General features: G+C 36.3%; 1 protein-coding gene across 1 annotated transcript; it reads right to left on the reverse strand.

Moving 5' to 3' along the window:
* Positions 1 to 1827: 1827 nt before the first annotated feature.
* Positions 1828 to 11652, reverse strand: LOC104102220 (WAT1-related protein At5g64700-like). Its single transcript, XM_009609877.4, has 7 exons — positions 11159 to 11652; positions 10964 to 11026; positions 3832 to 3948; positions 3513 to 3738; positions 3239 to 3397; positions 2827 to 2978; positions 1828 to 2669 (listed from the first exon to the last, which is right to left on the reverse strand). Exons 1-7 carry the CDS (start codon positions 11581 to 11583, stop codon positions 2396 to 2398), a joined length of 1416 nt encoding a protein of 471 aa, XP_009608172.1. The 5' UTR covers positions 11584 to 11652; the 3' UTR covers positions 1828 to 2395.
* Between the last annotated feature and the right edge of the window lie 14570 nt (positions 11653 to 26222).

A 26222-nucleotide genomic window follows, 5' to 3' on the forward strand; every position in this document is an offset into this window, starting at 1 on the left:
TAGATGGTGCGTTAACCATATTTTTTTAGAGAGGATGTTTTAAGCACAAAAGGGTAGGAAACAACTAAAATCACTGGAATGAGGGAAGTGGATACGCAATGATGAAGTAAAAAGGAAACAAGGATTCAATATGGAGAATGGAGAAGAAGACACATGGATTTGATATTAGGAGTATGCAAAACAAACATGAATGGCCTCAGGTCCTTATTTATAAGAGTTCAAGCATCAGGACCAAGAAATCAGGCCATCATTACCCAACACATGTATCGAAACGGCAGAAGCGCGAGAAACGACGCAAAACATCGGGAAAATATGTCATAATGACGCATGATGTCATGACGTCATTCTGAAACAATACGACCCCAAAGGTTGCGGCTCACGAAAAGTCATGTTGCCACCTCGTCTGAAGCGCCACTATTCGACTTGCTTGCCCAATTTTGTCAACCACGATAAGCAGAATCTGCTCATCAAGGCCGTCTGAGCTCGACCGCAATAAGCGGATGGACTAACTGTATAAGGGCAGATTTTGGCCTAATTTGTCATTAAGGAAAGAGTCGGTCGAGGTCGACAAGAAGGCATCAAAATTCATGGCCAACGTATCAACCATGATCGAGGCCAAGCACTGCATAAAGGACAATAACAACCAGTTTTCAGAATGGGATATTAGAGAGAATATTCTCTACATTTGTACTATTATAGTTTATTAGGGATATGTGTTGAATATATAAGGAAAAAAAAGAGGAAGAAAGACATGTAATATTCATTTGATAAGAACACTTTTCATAAGAAGAATCTCTCCCTCTTATAAAAATAAAAAAATGCCTTTTGATAAAGATTCTTGCTCATATTATTCCATATCTCTCCACCAGATCAGAGGATTGTTCAAATAAATCTTAGATCTTTCTGTCACTTATCATTGTGAGGAGAAATATTCGTCCAACCCATCTATTATTGGGTGAACCATTTTTCTTATTTACTCAAATGACATTTATTGTTATTTATTGTTAGTTACACCTTCATTATTGCTGATACTTTGAGAATATTTTGCACTTATTGTCATCAATCATTTACGGGGCATGTTCCCACCTTCCGCACGTTTTTAAGATTTACATCTAGAGTTATTATCCATAAGTAGATTTAACCCATCATTATATAAACATAATAGATTAACCGAAAGTTATACTTTTTGGTCAAACAATACCGTGTTCGCTAAATAGTTTCAGCAAGGCTAGTATAAGATTTAATTTTAGATAAGATTGACACACAAATACAGGATCATTAACGAAATCCATTAGGCGTCAGCTAAACCCTCTTTGACTTTGGCTTTCCATTTTTTTTAGCAGACACAGAAGCCAGATTGTCTTGTCGCCCAAAGTGCCACCACCACATATTCGTCCCCCAATATACTTAAAAAACAACTTAGAAGCTTGCCCCGCGACTAAGCTATTCTTGCAATTCATATAAAAATGTCACTTTTCTGAAAAGAATTGATTTGTCAAATTAAAGTAGTTCAATGACTACGTCATTTGACAGACACACTCCCTATTAGTCCTTTTATGAAATGATATTAACGAAGAGATGGATTGTTCACCGTTTTTATGAAAGCAGGTAATATTGCTCACTAGGCTTCTTCCAGTCCATAATAACTAAAAAGGTGGGACACTTGTTTAAGTGGAAAATAGTTTGACCATGTCAATGAAATTTTCGCTTTTCTCATAGTTCAAGATGTTTAAAAAAACAAGAAAGTGTATGCTAATGCAAAAGCAAAATGGCTTTTTGTATAGCAATCTGACGCAAGGAAATATAAACAGATAGAGAAAGAAATACTTTAGTCGAATGAGCTGCGGCTTCATTCACTCTTTATTCAACAACATCAGCCTTTTATAGGCAATTACAGCAAAAATAAACATAACAATAGGAACTAATTACTAGAGTCTAGGTAACAGAAAACAAATCTCTTAGATATTAGGTAAACAAACAAATCAAAAACAACTAAAAGTATCTTTGACTTATTCTACTACTATTATTCAACCAACACAAAACCATACTAAAGAATGTCAACTCCAGTCACGGTCAATTAGTATGTGATTAGATGATATGTTTATTTAACTAATTAATCAACCAATGCCAATAGCAATGTTGTCTGACAAAATTTTATTACAACAAATTAAATAAAAGGAGTTTGATATGTTACATCACTAGGACGCAAGTCTGAATCAAGTTGAGACTAGAGATTGAATATTGGCTTTAATTCATCAGTATACAACACCTGACCGTTAGAGGCTCTTGAATTATCGAAGGGACAAAGAGTGAGCTAAGGCTAATTCCGTGGCAAAACTGGTCCCTCCAAATGTCGTTGAAAGCAACTCCTATTAAATCATTCATCACCAAAACTTTATTCTGTTAATTTGTTTATCTTGCTGGACACATTGGATTCCTTTTCTTCTTGTGTTTGAATAGGAGTAGGAACTTGTACTGCTATTGATTGAAATCTAGCACTTTCACGTGCTAAAATTGGAATTTCCATGTTTATGGAATGCATTCCTTCATTTTGAGGCGTTTGTGCTTCAGCATCTCCTACATCCGATTCAATTCGTACTGGGAGCTCTTTGCTCTTTGCCCGCAAGAACGAGTACAATCCCACTATGATCAGAAACATGCCAATCAAGCTGCAAAAATATTTAATTTAAATGAAAGTAGTTAACTAAACGTAACAAGATAGCTAGTACTTAGTTTAAATTTGCATTAAGTTTGAGTCTTGCATCATAAATTTTAACTAGCGAATTAGAACAGATAAGTTGAACATCAAAGATCACAATTTTTTACCTTCCGATACTGATCTCTTCACCAAGAAAGGCAGCTTCTGCGATAGCTATAAAAATCAAAGACAGAGGATTGAACATAGAGGGGTACGTTGGTCCTCTTCTTGCAACTGCCCATGATATCAGGCAAAATGTTGCTGCCGTTGCTAACGCTCCCTGCATTTTACAAACACTATTAGCTTTTCTCTCAAGTAAAGGTTTTCAAACTGATACTACTTCCTCCATTTCAATTTATGTGTCTCTTTTCCTCTTTAGTCTGTTTCAAATTACTTACTAATAAGCTTTTAATTCCAACATTCTTATTTGACACCCCGTAAGCATCATTTTTGGTATGTTACACACCTTTAATTCAATACCAAAATGACTCACTTACTGATCCAAATTTGCCAAACATGAGTTATGGAATTGACTCTTACCGAGTAAAAGATAGTGATTAGCTGCAAATTCAATCCCAGCTTCCAAGAGACCTTTCTTCTATCTATGCATAATCCAACTACCACGCTTTGGATCGTTGCTATTACGCATATAATAAATGTTGAAGAATATTTGTACGGGAACACTTTGGACACCTTGGCCTGTTACATAATTAAGAAAGGGATAATATCATAAATTACTCATCTTATACGTCGATATCAAGCTAGTTAATTCATCTCAAAAAGTTAACTGCCTTAACCTTGGCTACAAATTTACCTGTATTAGGAACCAACAACCATAAGACATGCAACTACAAATCAAGAAAATAGTTCCACGAACTATATTCGTATGATCCTTGGAACTATTTTCATGCTTGTTGTGATGACTGAAATGGAACACTTTGCCTTTGTAGAGTGTAATAGTCAGTGCTCCGGCCAAGCACAACATTGCAGCTATAAGTTTAACTTTACCAGCCTTAGTCTTCAGTCTTAGCTTTTCAACACTTCAGCATACAAAAAAACAGAAGTAAAATAAGCAAAGACATAAATGAGCTCGAAATATTCCATGTCCTAAACTGAATGCTATAACTTCATACCGTAATACAGTTGAGAAGATAAAGGTTACTATTGGAATTAGATTGAGGAAGTTAGTAGCATATGTCGCAGTCGTGTCTCGGAGGCCATAATAGAAAAGTCCCATAGCCATAATGATCCTGTTACATTGGTATAAATTTATTAAAGAGCTATGTAAAATGCTACTAAGTACTAATTAACCATGCAAATTAAACACTTGCAGATTGTAAGTTTTACTATAAATAAGTATCACATGGAGTGTTTCAGTAATTTATGGCAGCAATGAATTTTGGTATTGATGTGTTTCAAACAAAGAAACATCCAAAAAAAAATACAGAAGGAATACTGACTAATCAGGAAGAATATTTTGGAGCAATATAAGTTGGTTACATTTATGTGCCAACAAAATTCTTGTGGATAACAATAGCTTGCAAGCTTTCAAGGTTTGACAACTAGGTTATGTATCTGTACTTTAATTCGATGTGACATACTTATTAAATTTCTGATGTATAAGATAAGGTGTTGTATAAACTTTCATTTCCCCTTCTCTTAGTTAAAAAAACTGCAGATAATCTTGAAGCAGAGTAAAAAGTTGAGAAATCTCCTAAAGTTTCCTCTTATTTATTTTTAAAAGAAATGGACCTAGCTTTCCCATTCTTGTTTTCATCACTTTGTTCCTTTTTGGAAGACTAATACCAACCATGTTAGAAAGAAGGAAAGCTAGCTAATACCACTTATGGTAGTTTAATGATTATCCAGAGGCAATAAGAAGACTTTGATCGTTCAAATTGAGACTTAAAAAACATGCTTACCTGAATCCTAACCTAATCTTAAAGATGGTGATTAGTACCAAATTTGGAACAGCCTCTCTATCCCTCCGGGCAGGGGTAAGGTCTGCGTACACTCTATCCTCCCCAGACCCCACTTATGAGATTTTACTGGGTTGTTGTTGGTGGTGATTAGTACCAAACCCCCCTCCCCCCCGGGTTTACTGGCTACAAATCCTTGCCATAATTGGTAGCAACCAAGTATATGTAATGCTAATGCTTCTCAAGTCCTACATGAGTAGGTTTTACTACCAAATATGAAAGTTGTCAAGTTAGGAACTTAGGATAGTACATTAGGAGATGCTCGTTCGTTGCATCAACACAGTTTTTCATGGAAATTAAGACATGGGTTTCTTAAATTAAATGCTCTTTGATCATTAAAATAATTCTGATTAATTGTAGTCATAAACTCATACACATGGTCGGATTCCACATTAATGCTGTTTATTAGAGTACGAACATTCTGATTGATTACTGATATATATAAAATCACCAAATTGTGCACATTAAGACGCCTGTATGACGAGACACGACAAATTGTATTAAGTCTAATGCAAAGTCTGTTTTTGATCCTTCTATCGGAAGGCACAACCAAACGACATCATTGCATCGACAGCTACCAAGATGTATATGGTAATTATCGAAACAGCAGCTAGCAAAGTGAAGGTCTCCTGAAATGGATATCTATAAATATGCGTGTCAAATGGACAGGTTTGATTGAATTAATTTAGTTTTTTTTTTCTTTTTACTTTTAGTTCGTGCCAAAAACTATTTATATTTAGTAGCCGAAAAAGTATTGAGTTAATAACTAGATGGATCACCCGTATGAGATGAGCAGGTTCAAAATGGTCCAAACTAGGGGTGTCAAATTTGGCCCAAGCCCAAATGATCCGCTCAACCCACCCAAGGTTGGGCTGGTTATTGACCCGCATATTTATTGAACTTAGCACATCTTGACCCAACTCCTCTCAACTCATTTAAAGTTGAGCTGATTTTTAGACCAAAATGATCCAAGAGTAACTTTGCAAAAAAAAAAGTCTTATTTAGTAATTATACAACTCATAAGAAAATAATACTTATTAAGTAAAGCTTGATAAGAGTTAAGCGAGTTGGGTTATGACCCAAATTTTAGTTCATCTTGACCAAGCCTATCTTAACCCAAATAACTAAATGACCCGCTCAAATATTAACTCAACCCATTTAAACCCGCTCATCTCGCCCATTTGACACCCTTAGTCTAAACAATGGCTCATCACGCACCCCACCCAACTACCACGTTTTAGTTTCTTCCTTTGATTCTTTGTGTAATTACCAAGAAAAACTAATAACATTCCTTTTCCTTTCATTATGACTATATAGTATAACATATCAAACAAAGAAAAGTATTGTAATATTTTGACAAGGATTTTTATAGGCCAATCTGAGCTATATATTTAGTCCAAATCAGCAGTGGCGGAGCCTGGATTTTAACTAAGGGAAATCAAAATATAAATAAGTAAGCACACAAAGAAAACAAGGGGAATCAACATATAATATATACACATAAAATTAAGAATTTAAAGTATTTACACAATGTAATTTTTCGATTAAATGGTGTCAATTGACTCCCCTTGCCAATAGATGGATTGAATTGGAAGTATCAAAATAGGCTGAGTTATTAATTGGATTGGTCACTAACCAGCTTAAATTTGGACGGGTTGGGTGAGTCATGAAACATGAAATAATATTACCACCCCTATCTATAACAAGGTTTTCTACGCTAATAAATTTAAAAAATAAATTATAAAAGCAGAAAAATGTATATTATGATATTGCGAATTCATACAAACGACTCTAACTAACATGGTAATTGAAGCATAATTGTTGGTGTCATAGAAATAACATATCGGTGATCAATTTCAGCAATATATAATACTATAGTATTTCCGAAAATCAACCCGACTAATTCATAATTAAGAAACTTGTTGAGTTTATATAAAACATGAATGTGCATAGAACTAATCACAGAAGACAACTTCTTAATGCATGTTAAGGATTATATGAGCAAGTCCGCTTCCTTAGAACTATTGAAGTGACTAGTATTAACACTTCGTGATTGCCTTCTCGTACATGCCCTCACTCTATCGTAGTACATAATACTCCCTCCGTTTTAATTTACGTAAACCTATTTTTTTTAATTCATGTAAAAAAAAATGGCACATTTTTTTATTTGGAAATAATTTACCTTTATTTAATAATTTATAACCACACAAAATATATGTGTCTCATTTTATATCACAAGTTCAAAATTTTTTTCTCTTTTCTTAAACACCATGCCGAATCAAATGAGTTCACATAAATTGAAACAGAGGGAGTATAAAAATAAATTCAAAAAAAAAAAACTATTGTCATGAAAGGTGGCAGGAAATAGAACGACCCATTTGTCATTTTGCCATCATAAAAAAGGCTCAAGTTCCCATGCATGGTTTGTTAAGCCTTACTTGAAACACTAGCGAGGTTATGTGAGCAATAATGTGTAAATGTATATTTGCCGATTCTTAGTGTAACACTATATTGATACTATTCAGAAAATTTAGTGGGTGTTTTGCACATAAGAATTATAATATTTCAAAAAAAAAAGAATTTTTTTTAATTGAAAATGGTATTTGAAAATTAGAGTTGTGTTTGGACATGAATATAATTTTGGGTTGTTTTTGAATTTTTGTGAGTGATCTGAGTGAAAATTTTGAAAAACAGCTTTTTGAAATTTTTCAAATTTTCGGAAAAATCCAAAATTCATCTTTAAGTTAAACTGAAAATTTTATGGCCAAGCGCTGATTTTAAAAAATAAAAATAAAAAATTCAAAAAAATAAAAAAATTCTTATGACCAAACGGGCTTTTTAACTTTACACTCGGAATTAAGCAACAACATTAATCTGGTGCAAATATCACATGAAGGTAAACGAATTTCTGAATCTACTCATAATTGCAACTAACCCAATTGAAATCCCAAATGCAAAACGTGAAAATCAGTCTTTGCTGGTGGTGAATATTGGGCTAAGAGTGAGTCACATGGCAACTCATCTCATTCATTATCAGTCTTAATTAATTTGTTGCATCTCATCTTTCGAACTCCAGTGTAATGTGTGACATATTCAAAATCCGAATTTGGTGCATTTAATTTATTTTAAGTAATTACTTATAGCATATGTTTTTATATTAGCCATGTAATAAAGATATGTCATAATACGAAGTTGCCATCATATAGTGTCTTCTAGAAAATTCTACACCTTCTCAACATGTTTTTCAAGTTTACCATAGTAAAGGCAACTGAATTTATCCTTACTGTGTAACAAATTAAATACGATTGTAGAGATTAAGTAAAAGAAAAAAAAAAAGACAATTTAGGTTTACAAAAAGTATTTGAACTAAATCCCGAGGAAAAAGTTATTTTCCTCCAAAATAATTTAATGCAATTCTCAATTTATAATAGTTAAAACTTTCATGCAATCCAATATAGTCCTAAAAAATGATGCCTTTTTTATATTTAAAATAATTTAATTATAAAATTTATCTTTTACTCTTAATTAAATGATTTATAACCACAAAAATAACTTAGGGTTGTTTTAGACCACAACTTTCAAAAGTCTTCTTTTCTTTCTAGGTAAAAATCATTTACATCCCGCTAACTTTGTTTTAAAAATCAAACCCCCCCCCCTCAACATTGAGCAATCATAATTCTCCCCCTCATTTTCTAATTAGTTTTTTAATGCCTATTTTAACCTCTATATTATCAATTTTTATCTTTCTTTTAAATTTTTCTTAATATCATTATATTTTTCTCATTTTTCTAATATCTATGTTATGAACTTGCCTATATAATAACTAAATTACATTTTTAAAATAAAAAAGGTAATCAAGCATATGATTTAATGATGTTGAATAATAAAAATGATGAGCGGAATAAAACAAATTACTCACATCAATAATTTTATTAATAGTACTTAAATTTCCCAAGCGCAAGATTAAGACTTTGATTAAAAGCAATTACCTAAACTAACTTAGTAAAATCTGACAATGGAAGTACTGACCGAAAGAGTATTTACTTTTATATCTACCTATTCTAAATGACATTCAAGAGAAAAACAATATGTTTAAGCATGCACCGAGTTAATTTGATTCATTTGATAATTTTTATGAGTTCTTTGAAATTATTGCAATCGTCTAACCAATAATCATGTATGCCATTTAGAATTTTTATTTCCTAAATGAAAAATTATTTCTATGCCTTCTTGAATATACTAGCCTAGTATGTAGAATTTAGTTTTATTGTTTAAGTGAGCATGTCTCTCTTTTTGAATTTAAATCATAATCTTGGCGACATTTGAAAAATATCGTAAAAGTAACGGATTTTGTTTAGCATTTCAAATTGGTGTATGCACCACTTTACTCTTGTATAGACAGTTAGACATTTAGAAGAACTATTCAATCATATAATCAATTGGAACTCTCAAAAGACTTTTCGTTTTTCCCACTCAAAATTTTTGACTTCCATAACCACAAATATGTACACATAGATGTTTAAATCATTCCAGAAGCATAACACTTACAATTATTAAATAAGTAGGATGAATTTATCAAGCTGAGTGGTATCATGGTGTTTCTATCGATGTTATTCTGGGAACTAACTAATAAAGATAAATGAACACTGAGGATGCATAAGGACTTTTATATGTTATAACTCCAAACTTTGAAACATATGTATTTTTCTATTCATAAGTTATTTTAGAACATTATGATGAATTTTAATGAAAAATGTACTATTTTTTGTTGCAATTATGAGCGGATACACAAAAGCTGCTTATTTTAACCATTAGGTTCGCAAGTCATAATGTTCAAATGATCAATATTTTAAAGTTATTATATTAAGTATTTTATTTGTGTCATATTATTCACCCTTTTGTTGATATCGTTAATTATATTACTTACATTATATTGGGAGGAAGAAAACATATCAACAATCTAAAGATAAAAACGGTTATTTCTCCAAAGTGAAACATCAATGAGTAGATACTAGGGGTGGGCATTCGGTTTTCGGTTCGGTATTTAAAAACTTCAATTCGGTATTCAGTTTATCAATTATGAATACCAAATACCGTACCAAAGTAGTTCGGTACGATTCGATATTTCTTACTTTGGTTCGGTACGATTTCGGTTTAATACATTAGTAGAATAGATGATATAGATAGAGTGGACAGTGGACTGGACATTTGGACACGATGTCCTAAGCTAGCTGATGCCTGCTAGACAATACTAGAATTTATGTTTGATATGATATTTGGAAGAAATAAAGTAACAACAAAAGTGCAAAACCAACATTCCAAGCATGTTCCATCTATGATCTAACAAGCATCAACAAAAATCAGCCAACTAACGAAATAGAGTAACAACAAAACTCTAAGAGTCTCTATTGAATGGATCAAGCAGTGGACAAAACCATTGTTGTAAAATGGAGAAAGATGGTGGATCCTCCGAGCTAAGCAAGAAAAAGAGTGTTGTTACCTCAACTGTTTCATTGTCACCAAAATCTTCAGTGAAGAAGGTATCTAGCACAAGCATCCAGTAACAACTCCTCAAGAAAAATATCTCAACTTAACGGTAGGACTAGTCTTACACCAAGCAAGACTGGGCAAATCAGTCATGAAAATATAATAAAAAAGACCTTAGAGAAATAAAGAACAAAAGCCACTCTTCCGAGAAAAATAGTAATGCCAAAGAATCCTCAGATAGAGATGGTCCAAAACTAGAGAAGACGACTTGCCTCAAATAGAGATGGTCCAAAACTTGATAGAAGTCTAGGTTAGAAAATAGAAAGGGAAAGGGGGCAAGACTTAAGAGTATCACTGCCCGTAAGTCTGGGTGTGGGCTTAGGCTTATTGGGTTGAAAAAAAAAAGAAGTTGGGCTTGGAATAAAATATTTCGGTAGACCGAAATACCAAAAACTCCGAACTAACCGTACCGAACTACCGAAATACCGCAATTTTTGTACCGAAATATACCGAAATATCGATAAAATCGAAACCGAAATATCAAATTAATTCGGTTCGATCGAAATTCGATTTTTCGGATTTTATACCCATACCAAGTTGATACCTCATTCTTGTGGGGCCACATTAATGAAATAACTTGGCAGGCAAAAATAACTAAAAGGGCTACAGTAGTAAGGTCCAATCAAAATAACACAGTAGGTAAAATTTCAATTTTATCCCTGTTGGACGGCAAACACACAGCACTACCCGAAGCTCCTCAATTGTCCCTTATATTTGAAAAAGAAAAAACAAGACTTACCCGGTTAATGCGATCATGAAAAGCCAGAAAAAAACGGCCCATGTCACTTTCTTCAGGCTCTCTCTACAAAATAACAAACACAAACAAAAAACGTAATCAGAAAAAGGATAGTACATATATTAAAGAAAATGGCATTAACTGTACTGAAACTCATTAATTGGAAAGAGGAAAGAAAAAGGAAGATAAAGATATAACCTTTCCCAAATAAAAGCAAAAGGAGCGATACAAAGAGTGGCGACGACATGACGGTAAGCCATGAGTGCGAAAACAAAGGTCCCTTTACTTAATATCACCTTTGAAAGAAGTTGTAATCCAGTTGCTATCGCTTGAACTGTTAACATTCCTATCAATACATTTGATCTCCTTAACCTTTTCTTTATCTCCTCCATCTTCATCTCCTTCTTTAGTTCTCTAGATCTATTCCTTCTCTTCTTTCTTGTAGACAAAATCTGCGTGTAATATATATACTGAGAAAGAGAGGAAAAACTCACAATCTTTGGTATAGTCTCTTTTTTTGCTCCCCATGTTTCTTCTTGACATGAAGAGTTAATAACGAAAGTGAAGAAATAAAAGGAGAGTGATCTCCTCTCTCCTGCATCCCAGCAACGACTTGAATTCATGTCGAGTTGGTTCTTTGTGTGAGAATCCTATATACATACGATTGAGTTTAATTACCCACGTTTTAATTGGTTTTCTCTCTCTTTTTCCTTGGTGGATAAATGAGAATTGATAGGGAAAATCTCGGAACTTATTTTTACGGTATATTACATGCATTTGTTCGTCGCCACGTGCAGTGCAAGCCAAATTATCCAATTTCAGTTATTATTACCTTTCCAAATCAATAATAATAGGAGTAATATTTAACACTACATACAATAAAAGAGTCCTTTACGTTCTCTACTTTTACCATCGCATGTGTCCAGTTTGTACTCCCAACCAGTGTTGGATACGTTTCTTTTATAATGCAGATAGACAGCAAAGATGTGAAACAGAATTCTGGTAGAAGTTATATTCACAAATGAAACACAATTCTAAACACTAAGCAAAATTAATGTCTTATGGCTAATGGTTATAAGGGGAGGGGGGCAGCCAACTGCATGCCTCTCTTTATATACTAGAGTTAATTAATTTTTTTGGCCGTTTTCAAACGCAATAAGAAATTCACATTTTGACATTAATTAATAATAAAAATGACAATATTAACCTTAATTTGTTCATTGGAAATATAACAAATACTCTTAGGTTCTTTACTCTAAGGGAAACTTTGGAAAAAAGAAATTAATTCCTACTTGATATCTGAAAAAAATCAAATATTGTGGACCATAAGAAAAATGCCAAAAAATAATTAAAGTGGACCGAAAGAAGTAAGTTATTTATAATATTATTATAAATAATTTGTGATCAGTATTATTAAGAAATTCACCTTTTAGCATTAATTAACAATGAAAATGACAATGTTAACCTTAATTTGTTCATTGGAAATATAACAAATACTCCTAGGCTCTTTATTCTTAGGGCAACTTTGGAAAAAAGAAATTAATTCCTTTTTCATATCTGAAAAAATCAATTATTGTGGGCCACAAGAAAAGGCCAATATTTTTTTTTAAAGTGGACCGAAGTAAGTAAGTTATTTATAATAGTATTATAAATAATTTGTGATAAGTATAAACTAGTAACCTGATAAAATATACAGAGAATCTTTATATTATTAGAACTCAAATCCTTTGTAACCAAGTGACATTTGTTAGTCCCTAACAAACTGCATATACGAATAAGGGACGTAAGCTTCCTCTCCGGGATTTGGCTGGTTTCTATTTTAAGACGATTTGTTCATCACAGTATTTGCACCGATGGAAGATATCTCTTTCGTTATGCACATTGGATTCTAACACCAAAACAAATAGAAGCATAACATGTATTTGTATAGGTCAAAATCTACCGCGGAACATTTAGAGCAAGAAAGCATTAAGGAAAAATCAGTCGAGGTCGATCAGGAGATGGCGAAACTCGTGGTCGGGATGCTTATAACAGTCGAGGACGAAGTCCGTGGAGGGAATCGTAACAGTTAGTTTTTAGAATAGGATAATAGCGGGAATATTCTAAAGAATATTCTCTGTACATGTACTATTAGGGTTTACCGTGGGTGTGCCCCATATTAGGAGAAAAAGATAAGGACAAAGAATTATGTAATATTGATTTAATAATAATATTGGGCAAAAAACAAAGATTCTCTCTCTCTAGAAGATAAACATCACCTTTTTATCAAGATCCTTATTCATATTATTCTCCATCAGATCCAAGAATAGTTCGAACTGTCTTAGATTTGTCTGTCACTTATTATTGTTAGGGGGGAAACAATCATCAATTTCATTCTTTATTGGGTGAATCACTCATCTTATTTACTTAAATGTTATTTATTGCTATTTATTATCAGTTACTCTTCCATTATTGCTCATACTTTATGACTATTTAATGCTTGTTATTGTCAATCCCTTATTGGATCTGTCCCACCTTATACACGCTTTCAAGATTCGCATCTAGAGATATTGTCATTAACTAGGTTTAACATAAATATAATAATTTCAACCGAAAGTTATACTTTCTAGTCAAACAATTTGGCACCATCTGTGGGGATTTCCTAGTTTAATTTTTAGTTTTCTCTAGATCTATAACTAACACGAATCACTAACGTAAAAAAGAAGAAGAAGAGAAAACAAGAACAAGATCCTTTTTTCTTTGTATACACAGATCTAATATGGCAGGTAACAGAGAAGAAAGAACGAGAATAACGAGTAGCCTCCCAACCAGCCTCATGAATATCATCAATGAGAGCTCTGAAGCAGTGAACGAGGACGCAATACCCAATGCATACCCCAGGCGAGGTGCGTTGCCCCCTCCTTACTGTAGCATTATAAAATCTCTTGGTAAGGGAGCCTCCACATCCGTAGTGGAAGAGACACCACCGACAGTAAAAAAAAGCTTCTTGAACCGTGGCTAACCGACACGCTAACCATTGTCCTCCGTAATCCCGTTCGAGACGCGTCTATAAAAAATGTGAGGATTTGCATTGTACCACCTGCAGACGAGCAACATGATCAACTTCCTCCTCCGACGACAGGTATTACTCACCATGTCGTTAGTTGTGCAGGTGACGACACTCTCGCAGCTATTCTGAAAAGGATGGAGGAAATAGAAAATAAGAACAAAACACTTCGGAACCAAATGAGAGAACACCAAAAAAGGGTAGACAAGATACTGGGCGCCCTAAGCTCTTACCGAAGAGAGATGCAGGTTGGTTTGTCGAGCAGCCGTACAGTGATGACACCGCCCCACATGCCATATCAAAGACCTTTAAAATTCCACCCTATCTTGTTATACCCCATATTTTCGTATGCAAAAGTACGCCATAAGTACATTGATGAAAGCTCGAAAATAAGATATTATATCCCGCATTTTCGTACTTTAAAGTTTTGTCGTAGACTCGGAAATGAGATTATTTTTGAGGTTATAAACATTTATGCTATTTATAATAGGCAATAAGTAAAGTCGTGAAGGTCAGAGGGTAAAGGAGTGAAAGAAAATGAGTTTCGTCGAAGGTTGTCAATTTGGGATAAAATACAGTCCAAGCTATAATACCCGATATTTATGGACTAGTGCCATACAAGGTAGCACATGACTATGATAGTAAGGTATATAAAGTGTGTTAAAAGTGAGTAGTATTTTAAGTGATTTGAGATAATTCTTAATTATATGAATAATTGGATAATTATTAATTTTTAGTAGGAGATTAACTAATTAAATTAGCATATTGGGATAGGCTTAATAAACCCCAACGTGGCAGCAAGTAATTGTGGATAAAGTCCAACTAAATGACTCTTACACCATGTAGCAAGGTGGCACTTTTAAAGGAATTTGTGGCCAAGTCATCTCTAAAGTGGGGCCCCCGACCCATTAAGCTTAACTACCCCTCTAAATCACTTAAGGGATATATATATATATATATATATATATATATATATATATATATATATATATATCTGCAATGTAAAGAAGAGAGCTTCAGCAATTCATACGAGACTAATTAGATGATAGCAATGTGATTTGCTACAACAAAATTTCAAACGAAGTTATACTACGTAATAGCAACGGGATTTGCAATTCTAAGGGAGTCCGGTATAATCTTTCTCAAGAACATCATACAGATTTTTTCCTACTTCAATCCGCCGTTACGTATTTTTCACAAAAGATGTGGGTTAGAGAAATTGTCAAGAGAATCGGTTCAGGTATGTTAAGGCTATCCCTTCTTTCCTTTTGGCATGATCCATACGATACAAACGAAACGAGCAAATGCACAACTTTCTTAAATGACTCTATTCATAGAAGTACTAGAAGTGTCTATGTTCTTGATTACCCATGTGTCCTATTATTCTATCATCTGTTCATGGGTCTCAGAAAATACGTAAGTTGATAAAGTTTATTTCATAATATTAATCGAAGGCATATTGATTTTATGACATATCGAAAGATCTTACGAACGTACTTCTTATGCATTTCATTCATTTATACATGTACATTAACCCATGACCAGATAACATTATATACGTGTATATTATATATATATATATATATATATATATATGTGGGATATGGAAAAAGGTTACGGCGTTATATACGCACCACCACCTGATCAGCTGGTATACGTTGATTATTTGCCCATAGTGGCCGAGATGATATGATGGGATGTCCTTAGAGGCTTGATGATGTTATGTACGCATATACCTATGCATGGTATGACATTTATACGCATATGCATGACATTATAAATATGAAATGATTCACAGAGCTATTCAAACTTACATGTTGAGTCTTTTACTCCATATTTCTCTCATGTCTTTTATTTACTGATTTTCATTCCTTACATACTCGGTACATTATTTGTATTGACGTCCATTTTGCCTGGGGATGCTGCATTTCATGCCCGCAGGTCCCGATAGACAGGTTGAGAGACCTCCAAGTAGAAAATCAGCTCAGAGGAAGATGTTGGTGCGCTCCATTTGCTCCGGAGTTGCTTATTTGGTCAGTATAATTTGGACATGTATAGATTAGTATGACGGGACCCTATCCGGACCTTTATGATATTTATGTACTCTTAGAGTCTTGTAGATAGATCTCATATATATGGATACTTGTATGGCCTTGTCGGCCTATGTTTTGAGTATATTAAGGATCATGCCGGCCTTATAGGACCGTACGTTACATGTATAAGTTGGTATATCAAGTTGGGTCACCCTATATTGAGTATTCCCTCATGTTTTATTCTAGTTATCTCACGGCAGCCTTTTCGACTCATTTACCTATAATAGTATGATGCGAAAAGATACGTTACGTTGGTACTCGATTGAGTAAGGTACCAGGTGCCCATCGCGGTCCATCGGTTTGGGTCGTAACAAAAGTGGTATCAGAGCAATTCTGTCCCAGGGAGTCTACAAGCCGTGTCTAGTAGAGTCTTATTTATGGGTATGTTGTGTACCACACTTATAAGCAGGAGGCTACTGGGCATTTATGATTGTCACTATTTCTTCTTACTCTAGATCGTGTGGTAGAGCTCAATTGTAAGAACTCAATTTCTCAAACTCTATATTATTCATAATACAACGATCTCTACATCTAGAAAGACATTTGGTAAGAGATTGAATATGGTTGTGGAAGAGTTGAGTCAGAGGAACTCGATTTTACATCATGCTTATGATGAGTAAATGTAAGGTCTTCAGCAGAACATATGTGTACTAAGACGTGTAAGCTTCTTGATAAGCAGCCTTAAGGTAAGAATATCTATCCACCGATATGGTGAGAAACAATGAGAAATTCAGAAGCTAGATGCAAATTTCAACAAGTAAAAGAAGCAAGGTGAAGAAGTTTAGGAAGTACCCAGTTAATGAAGATTTTCAGTATTTACAAATCAGGCAGAGAAATATAAGCATTTTGAGTTAACTTTAACAGTAACAGAGGTATATACAATTAGCCACACATCTCAATTATGCCCTATGAGAGCTAACAGATATGGCTTAAGAGAAGGATGGGATATCAGGATCCGGTTGGGGTTAGAGTAGCCCAAAATAGTGGATGGATTGTTAGTGTTAGTTGACATTTCTGAAGGATAGTGCAAACGTGGTAATGAATCTCCTTGTGAGACACCTAGATGGTGCACTCTAAAATAGTACAGCTAGATATGAGTATTACAAAGATAGGCACTGGAAGCCTAGAAGGGATAAATATTATCTTAATATGGATCCCGTCCCTAGTAGAGAGAGAATGTTAGTCAACCCGAAGAGCCAGTGGATGGAGCAAAGGGGAGCTAAAAGCAAAAGAATGTCTTGTTGAAGTTTTCAGAATAAAGTGATAGACAGAAATGTTAGTAGGGAAATATGAAGAGAGTTAATGAAGCATTATGAGTAAGATGTGAATACATGGATGACAACGGTAGATAAAAAAAAATGACAGTATTACAGAGTTTATAGTCAATGGAAGAGAAAAAAAGTGACAGGCCTTGAGACAACAAAAGAGTATAGGCCATAAAGTCATATCCTCATTTCGAGAAATAAGTTCGTGACTCTAGCGTGATTACCAGAAGGGAAAGTTAGACCCTAGAGTAATACAAATCAGTATGGGTTGGTGAACAAGGTAAACTAAACATGAATTAGGGATTGAGTGATTTGATAATAGTCGGCATTATGAGAATTTCAGAGATTGCGTTCCGGCAATAATAGAATGGACGACAGAAGAATAACCTTTAAAGGTCATTCATGAAGACGCTTCCCTAAAGCAAGCAATGTGAGCAAAGTTAAGCTTAAGGGGATATGTGTTCCAGTTACACTAGGTGTCACCCTCGTGAGTAAAGAATTTCGTTATCCTTGGTACAGAAAGATTACCTCAAGGCGAGTAAGGATCATCGATGATGTGAAAAGACGCCAAAGAGGAAGAGGTAAAACATCTATAGGTAGATCGTCGTTGCACTAAATCTTAGTACTCCCCTAAAGGGGGGAATATGGAGTGATGTAGTATTAAGTCAGAAGTAAGTAGTTCTAGTAATTATGTAATGGTAAAGGAAGAATGCGATAAAAATGAGAAAGGAATGAGATTGCACTTATTCAAATCCTACAGATATGCTATGATTTCAGAACATTATGCAAACACGGCGTCAAGGAGAGGATGTAAGGGTTCCTGCCCGGAATGTTATTGATAAATAAGGAGCCAGTGCGAGAGGTAAGTTAAGACAAAGAAAATAACCCAAGAAAGATTATGCGGAATATTGATATGAGAATGGGCCAACGAGTAGTTAGTAGTGGATTCAGGAAGAGCCTAGTTATGGCTAGACAAGAGGTTATATACAAATCAACAGATCGTGCAAGATAAACATAGTGAACCCCAACATTGGGAATTCCGTCTCGCAGAAATGATATCGTGATCCTTGAGAAATATTCAGATAGGAGTTGGGGTAGTTAAAAGTACCATATGAGTGTTATGAAAATAAAAGAGAGTGCCACTGGGAAGTCAGTCAAAATATTAGTTCAGAAGCAACCCTATAAGCACAAGGGCGTGGAGATAAGTAACTACGGATAATTATAGGCGAGGAAGAACATCAAAAATTCCGTCAAGTATATGATATGATAAGCTCGCAGATATACAAGAGTCAGAGGGTCATCCCTAAGTACTACAATGAAAGACTAGCTGAGGAAATAAGGAAGAAGGCTTCAACCTAAGCATAAGTAACTTGAAGAAGGAATGGTCATGTAAAAACAGTCTCACTACAACATTGTATGCACTCTATAAGAAAGTGGCACCTACAGTGGCTAATGAACGGGAAGTAAAATCAAAAGTAGGATTCGAGATCATATGAGTTGCACGAAAACTCCGGCATGCATGAGAACTAAGATAAGCTAAGTATGCACGCAACAATGGGGCAGAAAGACCAGGAAAAGTAATAGCTTACGTTTAAAGAAAGCTGAGATGGAACGAAAGGAATTATTCGATCAACGATCCAAAGTTAGCTATGTTATAAATGCACTTAAGATTTCGGGGTATTATCCATGCAACATATATGTTGACAATCATACCGCCGTAGAAGTCTCCGATATAAGTTAAAAGAATGAATTGAGTCCAGGTCATAGACAAAGGCTTGAATTATTAGAAGATTGTATCATGGATGTTCCATAGCGTTCATGAAAGGCTAAAGTAATAACTAATACCATGAGCCACAAATCGGAAGATAGCTTAAGCCTATATAAAGGTTGATAAGAGGGAAGAGGAAACTAAAGAGTTACATCAACTAAGTAAATCAGGAGTCTGATTATTGGACCAAAAGAATTATAGACCTCTGATTGAGAACACTGCAGGATCACTCTTAAATATCAGAGGTACAAGAGAGATAATACAGTAGCCATATTCTATAACGGCTCTACGATAAAGCCAGTTAGAAGAGTATCAGCCTCATAAGAAGTCAGTATCAAGTTGTGTATGGGAATTATACCTTGTGTATGCACCAAAGGTGCAAGAATTATAATAGAGCTTCAAGTTGTGGATGGGAATTATACCTGTGTGGAAGGGAGGTCATGAAGGAGATAGAAGATGTGATGCGAGATTTTAAGGTAAGTAAGGTAAAGGTGAACAACGTACGAGATACTCAAATCTAGAAGGTGGTGAATAGTCCATACTTCGGATAGAAGGCTAGAAGCGCTGGGATTCATTACCCACGAATGAAAGCGGCGTCGTCAGTGGCATATGATCACGCTCAACTATGCCTTGTAAAAAGGACTAAGCGGTCGCTGCAAATATAACCTGGTTCAAGTCCGAAGTCGAATCCCACATGAAACTAACCTAGTTACTACAACTTTAAATAATGCTAATGATAAGCTCAGACAACTTTCGGATGCAAGAGTTTTATGAATAATCAGTGGAATTTATTTAGCTAAAGAAAAATGACAATAAAATTAGCAATAATCCAGACTAAAATTGAATTGAAGGGTAAAAGGATCTAGGGCTATTGTTTCCCTAATTGCCGGATTAATTCTTAACTCTTTAGCTATAATCTCGCCGTAATACTCTGTGAGGATTATGAGTTCCGGGCTACCGTAATTACCTCTTGATCAATTACGATAATTTACTAGAAGCATTCTCTCGAACTACTCTAGTTAACAATTTATGCAACTCAGAATTATCCCACCAAAGCTTCGTTATTTTTAACCCCACTTTTAAATTCAAGTAATTAATCTCTTAACTTACCCAAAAGTGGTGTTGTTCAATAACAATCTAACCAAGTGTTCTTTCTCAAGCAACACAAGGTAACTAGACACGATTAATCAAGGGCCCTTCCAATTAACCATAATACAATATGTAGTTTAACAATCATAGAACAAACACGGCTCAATTATAACAAAATAGAGTCAAGACTTCATCCAACAATTGGTTTCATCAACCCTAAAAAATAGATTTAGCTACTCATACTAATAAAAAACAATTCACTAAAATAATTCATAATCAACAAATAGAAGTATGAAGAAGAAGATGAAAACTCTTAGGAAATTATCCGTCTTCTCTCCCTTATTCTTGCCTCTTAAATCTTCTAAACACAGCTATATCCCACTTCTGGGCGAGTTTAGGTTTCATATAGGTTTAGGTTAGTCGCCTAAGAAATTACATAATTAACCCTGCATGTTTGGCTTTCGTACGGTCGTCCGCGACCGCAGATTCAACCGCAGATCCGGCCACGGATTTCCACTGCCTCACTGCCTTGAGTTCGCTGACCAATTCGCGGCCGTGCACCTGGAGGGGTCATCTCACTTTCTTTTCTCGCTCCTTTTCGACCGAGCTAACCTTCGATTGGCCTTTCACACTCCATGTTGACTCCAAAACACTCGTTAGCTCCCTCCTAGCTCGGAGTAGCTCCTACAAAGCATCAAATTATTAATTAGAGTATTTTGTTATCTTTTAGCATTCAAATATCAATAAAGTGCCGCTAAATTAGAGTATAAGTAGTGTCTAAATTGCATAAATATAGCCTACTATCAACACCCCACACTTAAACCATTGCTCGTCCCCGAGCAATCAAACCACACTTTAAGAGGCCTAACTTCACTGAGCTACTTCCCTACTCGCCACACCAAGAATATTTCACATAAATTGAGGACATTAGTGCAACATCTAAACCTCAAGAGTTGACTCCCTCTAGCCACGCAATGTTCCTAACCGGCTTACTTATTCTAATTCATAGGTCTAGACTTACCTCTTCTTCATGAATCAAGTGCCTGCTCACAACAAAAGAGACTCATTTCACAATCAGTAAAATTCATACATACTGAGGAACTTTAAAAGGAACAGAATTCACTCACCCTCAGAAATGACATTCTTGTGCCACAGAAAACGTACCATAGGCTTGCCCGTAGTGTACGACTTTACTAATTGAGCTCACTTAGTCTAGGATCAAGTAGGACTTTATTTGGATGTAATGTAGGCTGCAAGTTGGGTAGGATATATTTGGATATATAATAGTGACTACACCTCCCTAAACACTTTAATACATTTATTTTACAACCAAGTCCACACCTAAGTTAAACCAATATTATTCATCTTTAACACCACATATACCACCCCGCACTTCTTCTTTGAGAACAATCACCTTAAAAGCCACCAAAGAATTATTACCGATCAACATGATACACTATTAACAATGTTCTCTTTTTTTTTCACAAGTGGCTTTTCCAACAAGATATAACTTTCTCCTTATTTACCTAGTTCCACTCAAAATCTCCATCAACACCCCATACTTTATCCTTTGTAAATTCATAGTATTTCAAGTGCTTACGAGAGGTAAAGGGTTCAAAAAAAGGGTTAATTCAAACAAGGGATAGGGCTTGTAATGTGGTTGGCAAGGAAACAGGATTACAGGCTTAACGGGGTTAACTATGGTACATAGCAAATAGGTGGGTGGAGTATGTATATATATGGTTCAATAAAAAAATGCCTATATCACTTTCCAGACTAAACAAGACTACCATTTTGCTTTGCAGACACACATGGCAAGTTCTAGGCGTTAAATGTCATGCACAGAATATAACAAGCCTCACACACACATGGCACATGACTCATTCCAGATTAGATCATCAAACACTCAGATCAGGGTACTTTAGCCAAATTAAGAACATACATTTTAAGGCCTTCTTACAAGAGTCAACAAATGAGCCTAAGCGTCACACTAAAGTAACCGCTATATTCAAGGCATTACGAAATCAAACAAGGCTTCCTATTTTAATTCTGCCCATAGCCCATAAGTTCCTAACTAAAAATAAAAAGCTAACTACACCCGGTTCAAACAAAACTCTTGGAAAAGAATCATGGTTTAAAGAAAAACCAAGGGAGAATTGATACACTACTACAAAAGAAAATCTTTTTTTTTCTTTCGACTTTAGTCCCTGAAGAAACCCGTCGAATGATATCCATTGTTGGGCCAAGTCGAAATTGATTTATACAAATAAAATACGAAACTATCTACACACAACAAAGTATCCCCCACCCCTCACTTAAAAAGATGGCATGTCCGCATGTCATACAAAGTAAAGTAATGCAAGATAAAGGAACTTCCCTGGTAGATCAATCTTGATCGGAGACAGTGCCAGGGTCGAGATGACATGCTCTCCCCAGGGCACGCAGCCTGCCCATGATTTTTTTTCTGACTTCGCAATTTGGGTGGCCAAAGCATCAACTTTGGTCCCCAATTCCGTGACGGAAGTGTGCAGTCCTGCCATGTCTTGTTCTAGGGCTGTCATTCATGTGCTCCGTCTGCCCTGGGATGGTCTTCAGCTACTGCAGCTTGTTCCTATGGGGGTGAGGCAGGTTCAACCTACTCTTTCCCTTCATCACCCTCTTCCGACGCATTCGAATCGTCACTATGAGTTGCCCCTGGTGCCACCGGGTCTTTCCCGATGGTCACTTTATCTGCCAGAAACTTTGCTTCTTTCTTTACCATGCATCCGCATTTGGGTTCTCAGGCACCCTTGCTGCCCGGCACAATCTAGTGATCATAGAGGGAAAAAAGAAACCATACCTCTTCTGTGGTGAACGGACGAACATCTCACACTGAATAACCTTGGCCACATCGAAGTCGTGGCCATTCACGAAGCACCATATCAAGGCAGCTCTCGGACCATTTACCTTCGTGGTGTTGTGGGACGACAGCAAGCGACTGTTGATGATGTACAACCAACATTTTCCTTCAAAAGAGAGTGAGGAAGAGTGTAGCTTTGATCCCGACACAACCCACACTACCTCTTTGTCTGGTGCACAGATAGTTCTGAAAAACTTGTTCCATGTGATGAGTTCTCCTCTGTAAGTATCATAGAAATCCTCCTCCCCATTGAATTCAGGCAATCGATACACTCTCCTGATGGATTCTATCGAGGAATCCACCCTCGTGTGTCGCACAGTGCATATTATATCCTCATGTTCGGGGCAGTTGGCATAGAACTCCCGAACAAGCATCAAGTTACCCTCCTCTGGCTCTTCGAAAAAGTTGTCCAATCTGCTCCTGATCAACTCCCGATACATATTAGGGCACTGATCATGGAGGGACGCCCTGTCAATACCCCTTTCTGGTACAGGTTTTTTAGTGGCCTTCAAACTGAAACGGTTTTGGGCAGCTCTGGAGACAAACCTGGTACGATCAAACTGAGCTGCACTGGCCGGTGCCCATCCCCGAGATGAGCCTCCATGACCACTTGATAAGGCAGCGGTAGCACGTCTCTTCCTTGAAGGCTGCATATTACCTACACAATAAATACTACTATCAGTGGAGAGAGGAATATGTGTCCCAATGGCGGTTACTCAGACTTCACTCACACAATTGGTCACAATTTATATTCAACACTCATTAAGGCAAATCAACAAATGGGTAGTGTGCATATGTTCCCCAAGTCACCCAAATACCCAATCAGACTACCATTCCTCACAAACCCAACAATGGCTTCCTCCAATCAACCAATTCAAATAGCCTCCATATACCACATATAAACCACAATCCAAATCCAAGACAAAAGTACCTATGATTTTACTACCCTATACTGAAAAGGAAAAAAAAGAAAAATACTAAGAAAGAGGAATAAAATCATGTACTTATTTGGAGATCTTGAGAAAAACGGAGGTTGGAGATCGGTTTAGTGGAGAAGAAAAGGAAGGAGAAGAGTCTTGTGTTGAAAGAAAAATATGGGGGAAGGGAGGGGTTTGGGTTCTTGAAGTTAGGAAAGGAAGAAGAGAAGTGGGGGAAGTGAGGGGTTTGGGTTCTTGAAGTTAGGAAGGGAAGAAGAGAAGTGGGGGAAGTGAGGGTTTGGGTTAGGTAAAATAAGGGGGTTTAAGTGTGTAGTGGGGAACTAAAAATAAAAAATAAAATAAAACTTACCAGGACACACCCTCGCATCCGCGCCCCAATTCGCGGTCCAATCCGCGGCCGCGGATTTTGGGCAAAGGGGGTCCAAAAATCCACACCCCAATCTGCGGCCGCGGATGGGGGGCAGAACACAGGCCAAAATCCGCGGCCATATCAGCGGTCCAATCTGCGGCCGCGGATCTCCGTCTCTAGCCAAGTTTTGTGTTTGCCGCATTTTTACCTATTCTCGGGTTAATTTCGACCCCCGAATCCTTCCAATACGCATAATTTTTGGCATGCACATTAGTGGATCGGTCAAAGTCATTCAAAATCAATTACAACAACCAAAGTAAGAAAAATAATGGGTTGCCTCCCAAAAAGTGCCTAAGTTAACGTCGCGGCACGACGGTTTACAACAAACCATGGGTTGCCTCCCAGGAAGTGCCTGATTTAATGTCGCGGCACGACGCAAGCTTTTGTTATCACTCCTCTTTTGCGTACTGGGGCTCTTCCAAAGTTATTACCACTTTATCCCCTTTCTCTTCGACCATTCCAAGGTAATGTTTCAACCTTTGCCCATTTACCGTAAACTTATTTGTCCCATCTTCGGATTCAATCTCTACAGCTCCGCTTGAGAACACTTGCACCACTCTAAAGGGTCCTGACCATCAGGACTTCAACTTACCCAGAAACAGTCTCAATCTCGAGTTGTATAACAATACTAGAACTCTGGGCTTGAAGTTCCGATCTAAGATGTGCTTATCATGGATCATTTTCATCTTTTCTTTGTATAATCTAGCATTCTCAAATGCATGGAACCTGAATTCCTCGAGCTCATGTAACTTAGTGACTCTGCTGGTGTATGCAGTCTCTATATCCAGATTCAACTGCCGCAGTGCCTAAAGCGCTTTATGTTCGAGCTCTACCGGGAGGTGGCATGCCTTTCCAAACACCAACTTGTACGGTGACATACCAATTAGAGTTTTGAATGTTGTACGGTACGCCCATAATGCATCATCCATCTTCTTCGCCCAATCAGTCCTTATTGCATTCACTGTCTTTGTCAGGACACTTTTAATTTCTCTATTGGACACTTCAACTTGCCCGCTCGTCTGTGGGTGGTAAGGTGTGGCTACTTTGTGGCGAACTCCATACTTTTCCAACAGATGTGCGAATGCTCTATTGCAAAAATGGGTTCCACCATCACTGATTATAGCTCTCGGGGTGCCAAAACGTGTGAAGATGTTTTTCTTTAGGAAACTTGTTACCCCTTTTGCATCATTGGTTGGGAGAGTAACCGCTTCGACCCACTTGGAGACATAGTCAACCGCTACCAATATATATTTGTTACCATACGAGCTAACGAACAGTCCCATAAAGTCGATCCCCCATATGTCAAAAACCTCCACCTCTTGAATTGTGATCATCAGCATCTCGTGACGGCGAGATATGTTGCCTGTCCTTTGGCATTCATTGCAACTTTTGACCAAGCATGGGCATCCTTGAACAGGGTAGGCCAATACAATCCCGATTCCAACTCTTTTGCTGCTGTTCGGATTCCTCCAAAGTGTCCACCATATGGTGAAGCATGGCAAGCCTGCAAAACAGAAGGTTGATCTTTCTCGGGGATACACCTTCGGATCATGTTATCTACACATATTTTAAATAATAGAGGTTCGTCCTAATAATAGGCTCGACAATCGCAGAAGAACTTTTTCTTTTGAATTGAGGAGAGTTCATAAGGTACAATACTGCTTGCTAAATAGTTAGCAATATCAGCATACCATGGCGTCTCCTCCATTGTCACAGCAAGTAACTGTTCATCCGGGAATGTCTCTGTTATGTCTT

This window comes from Nicotiana tomentosiformis, chromosome 3 (genome assembly GCF_000390325.3).
Source record: "Nicotiana tomentosiformis chromosome 3, ASM39032v3, whole genome shotgun sequence".
Classification (NCBI taxonomy): domain Eukaryota; kingdom Viridiplantae; phylum Streptophyta; class Magnoliopsida; order Solanales; family Solanaceae; genus Nicotiana; species Nicotiana tomentosiformis.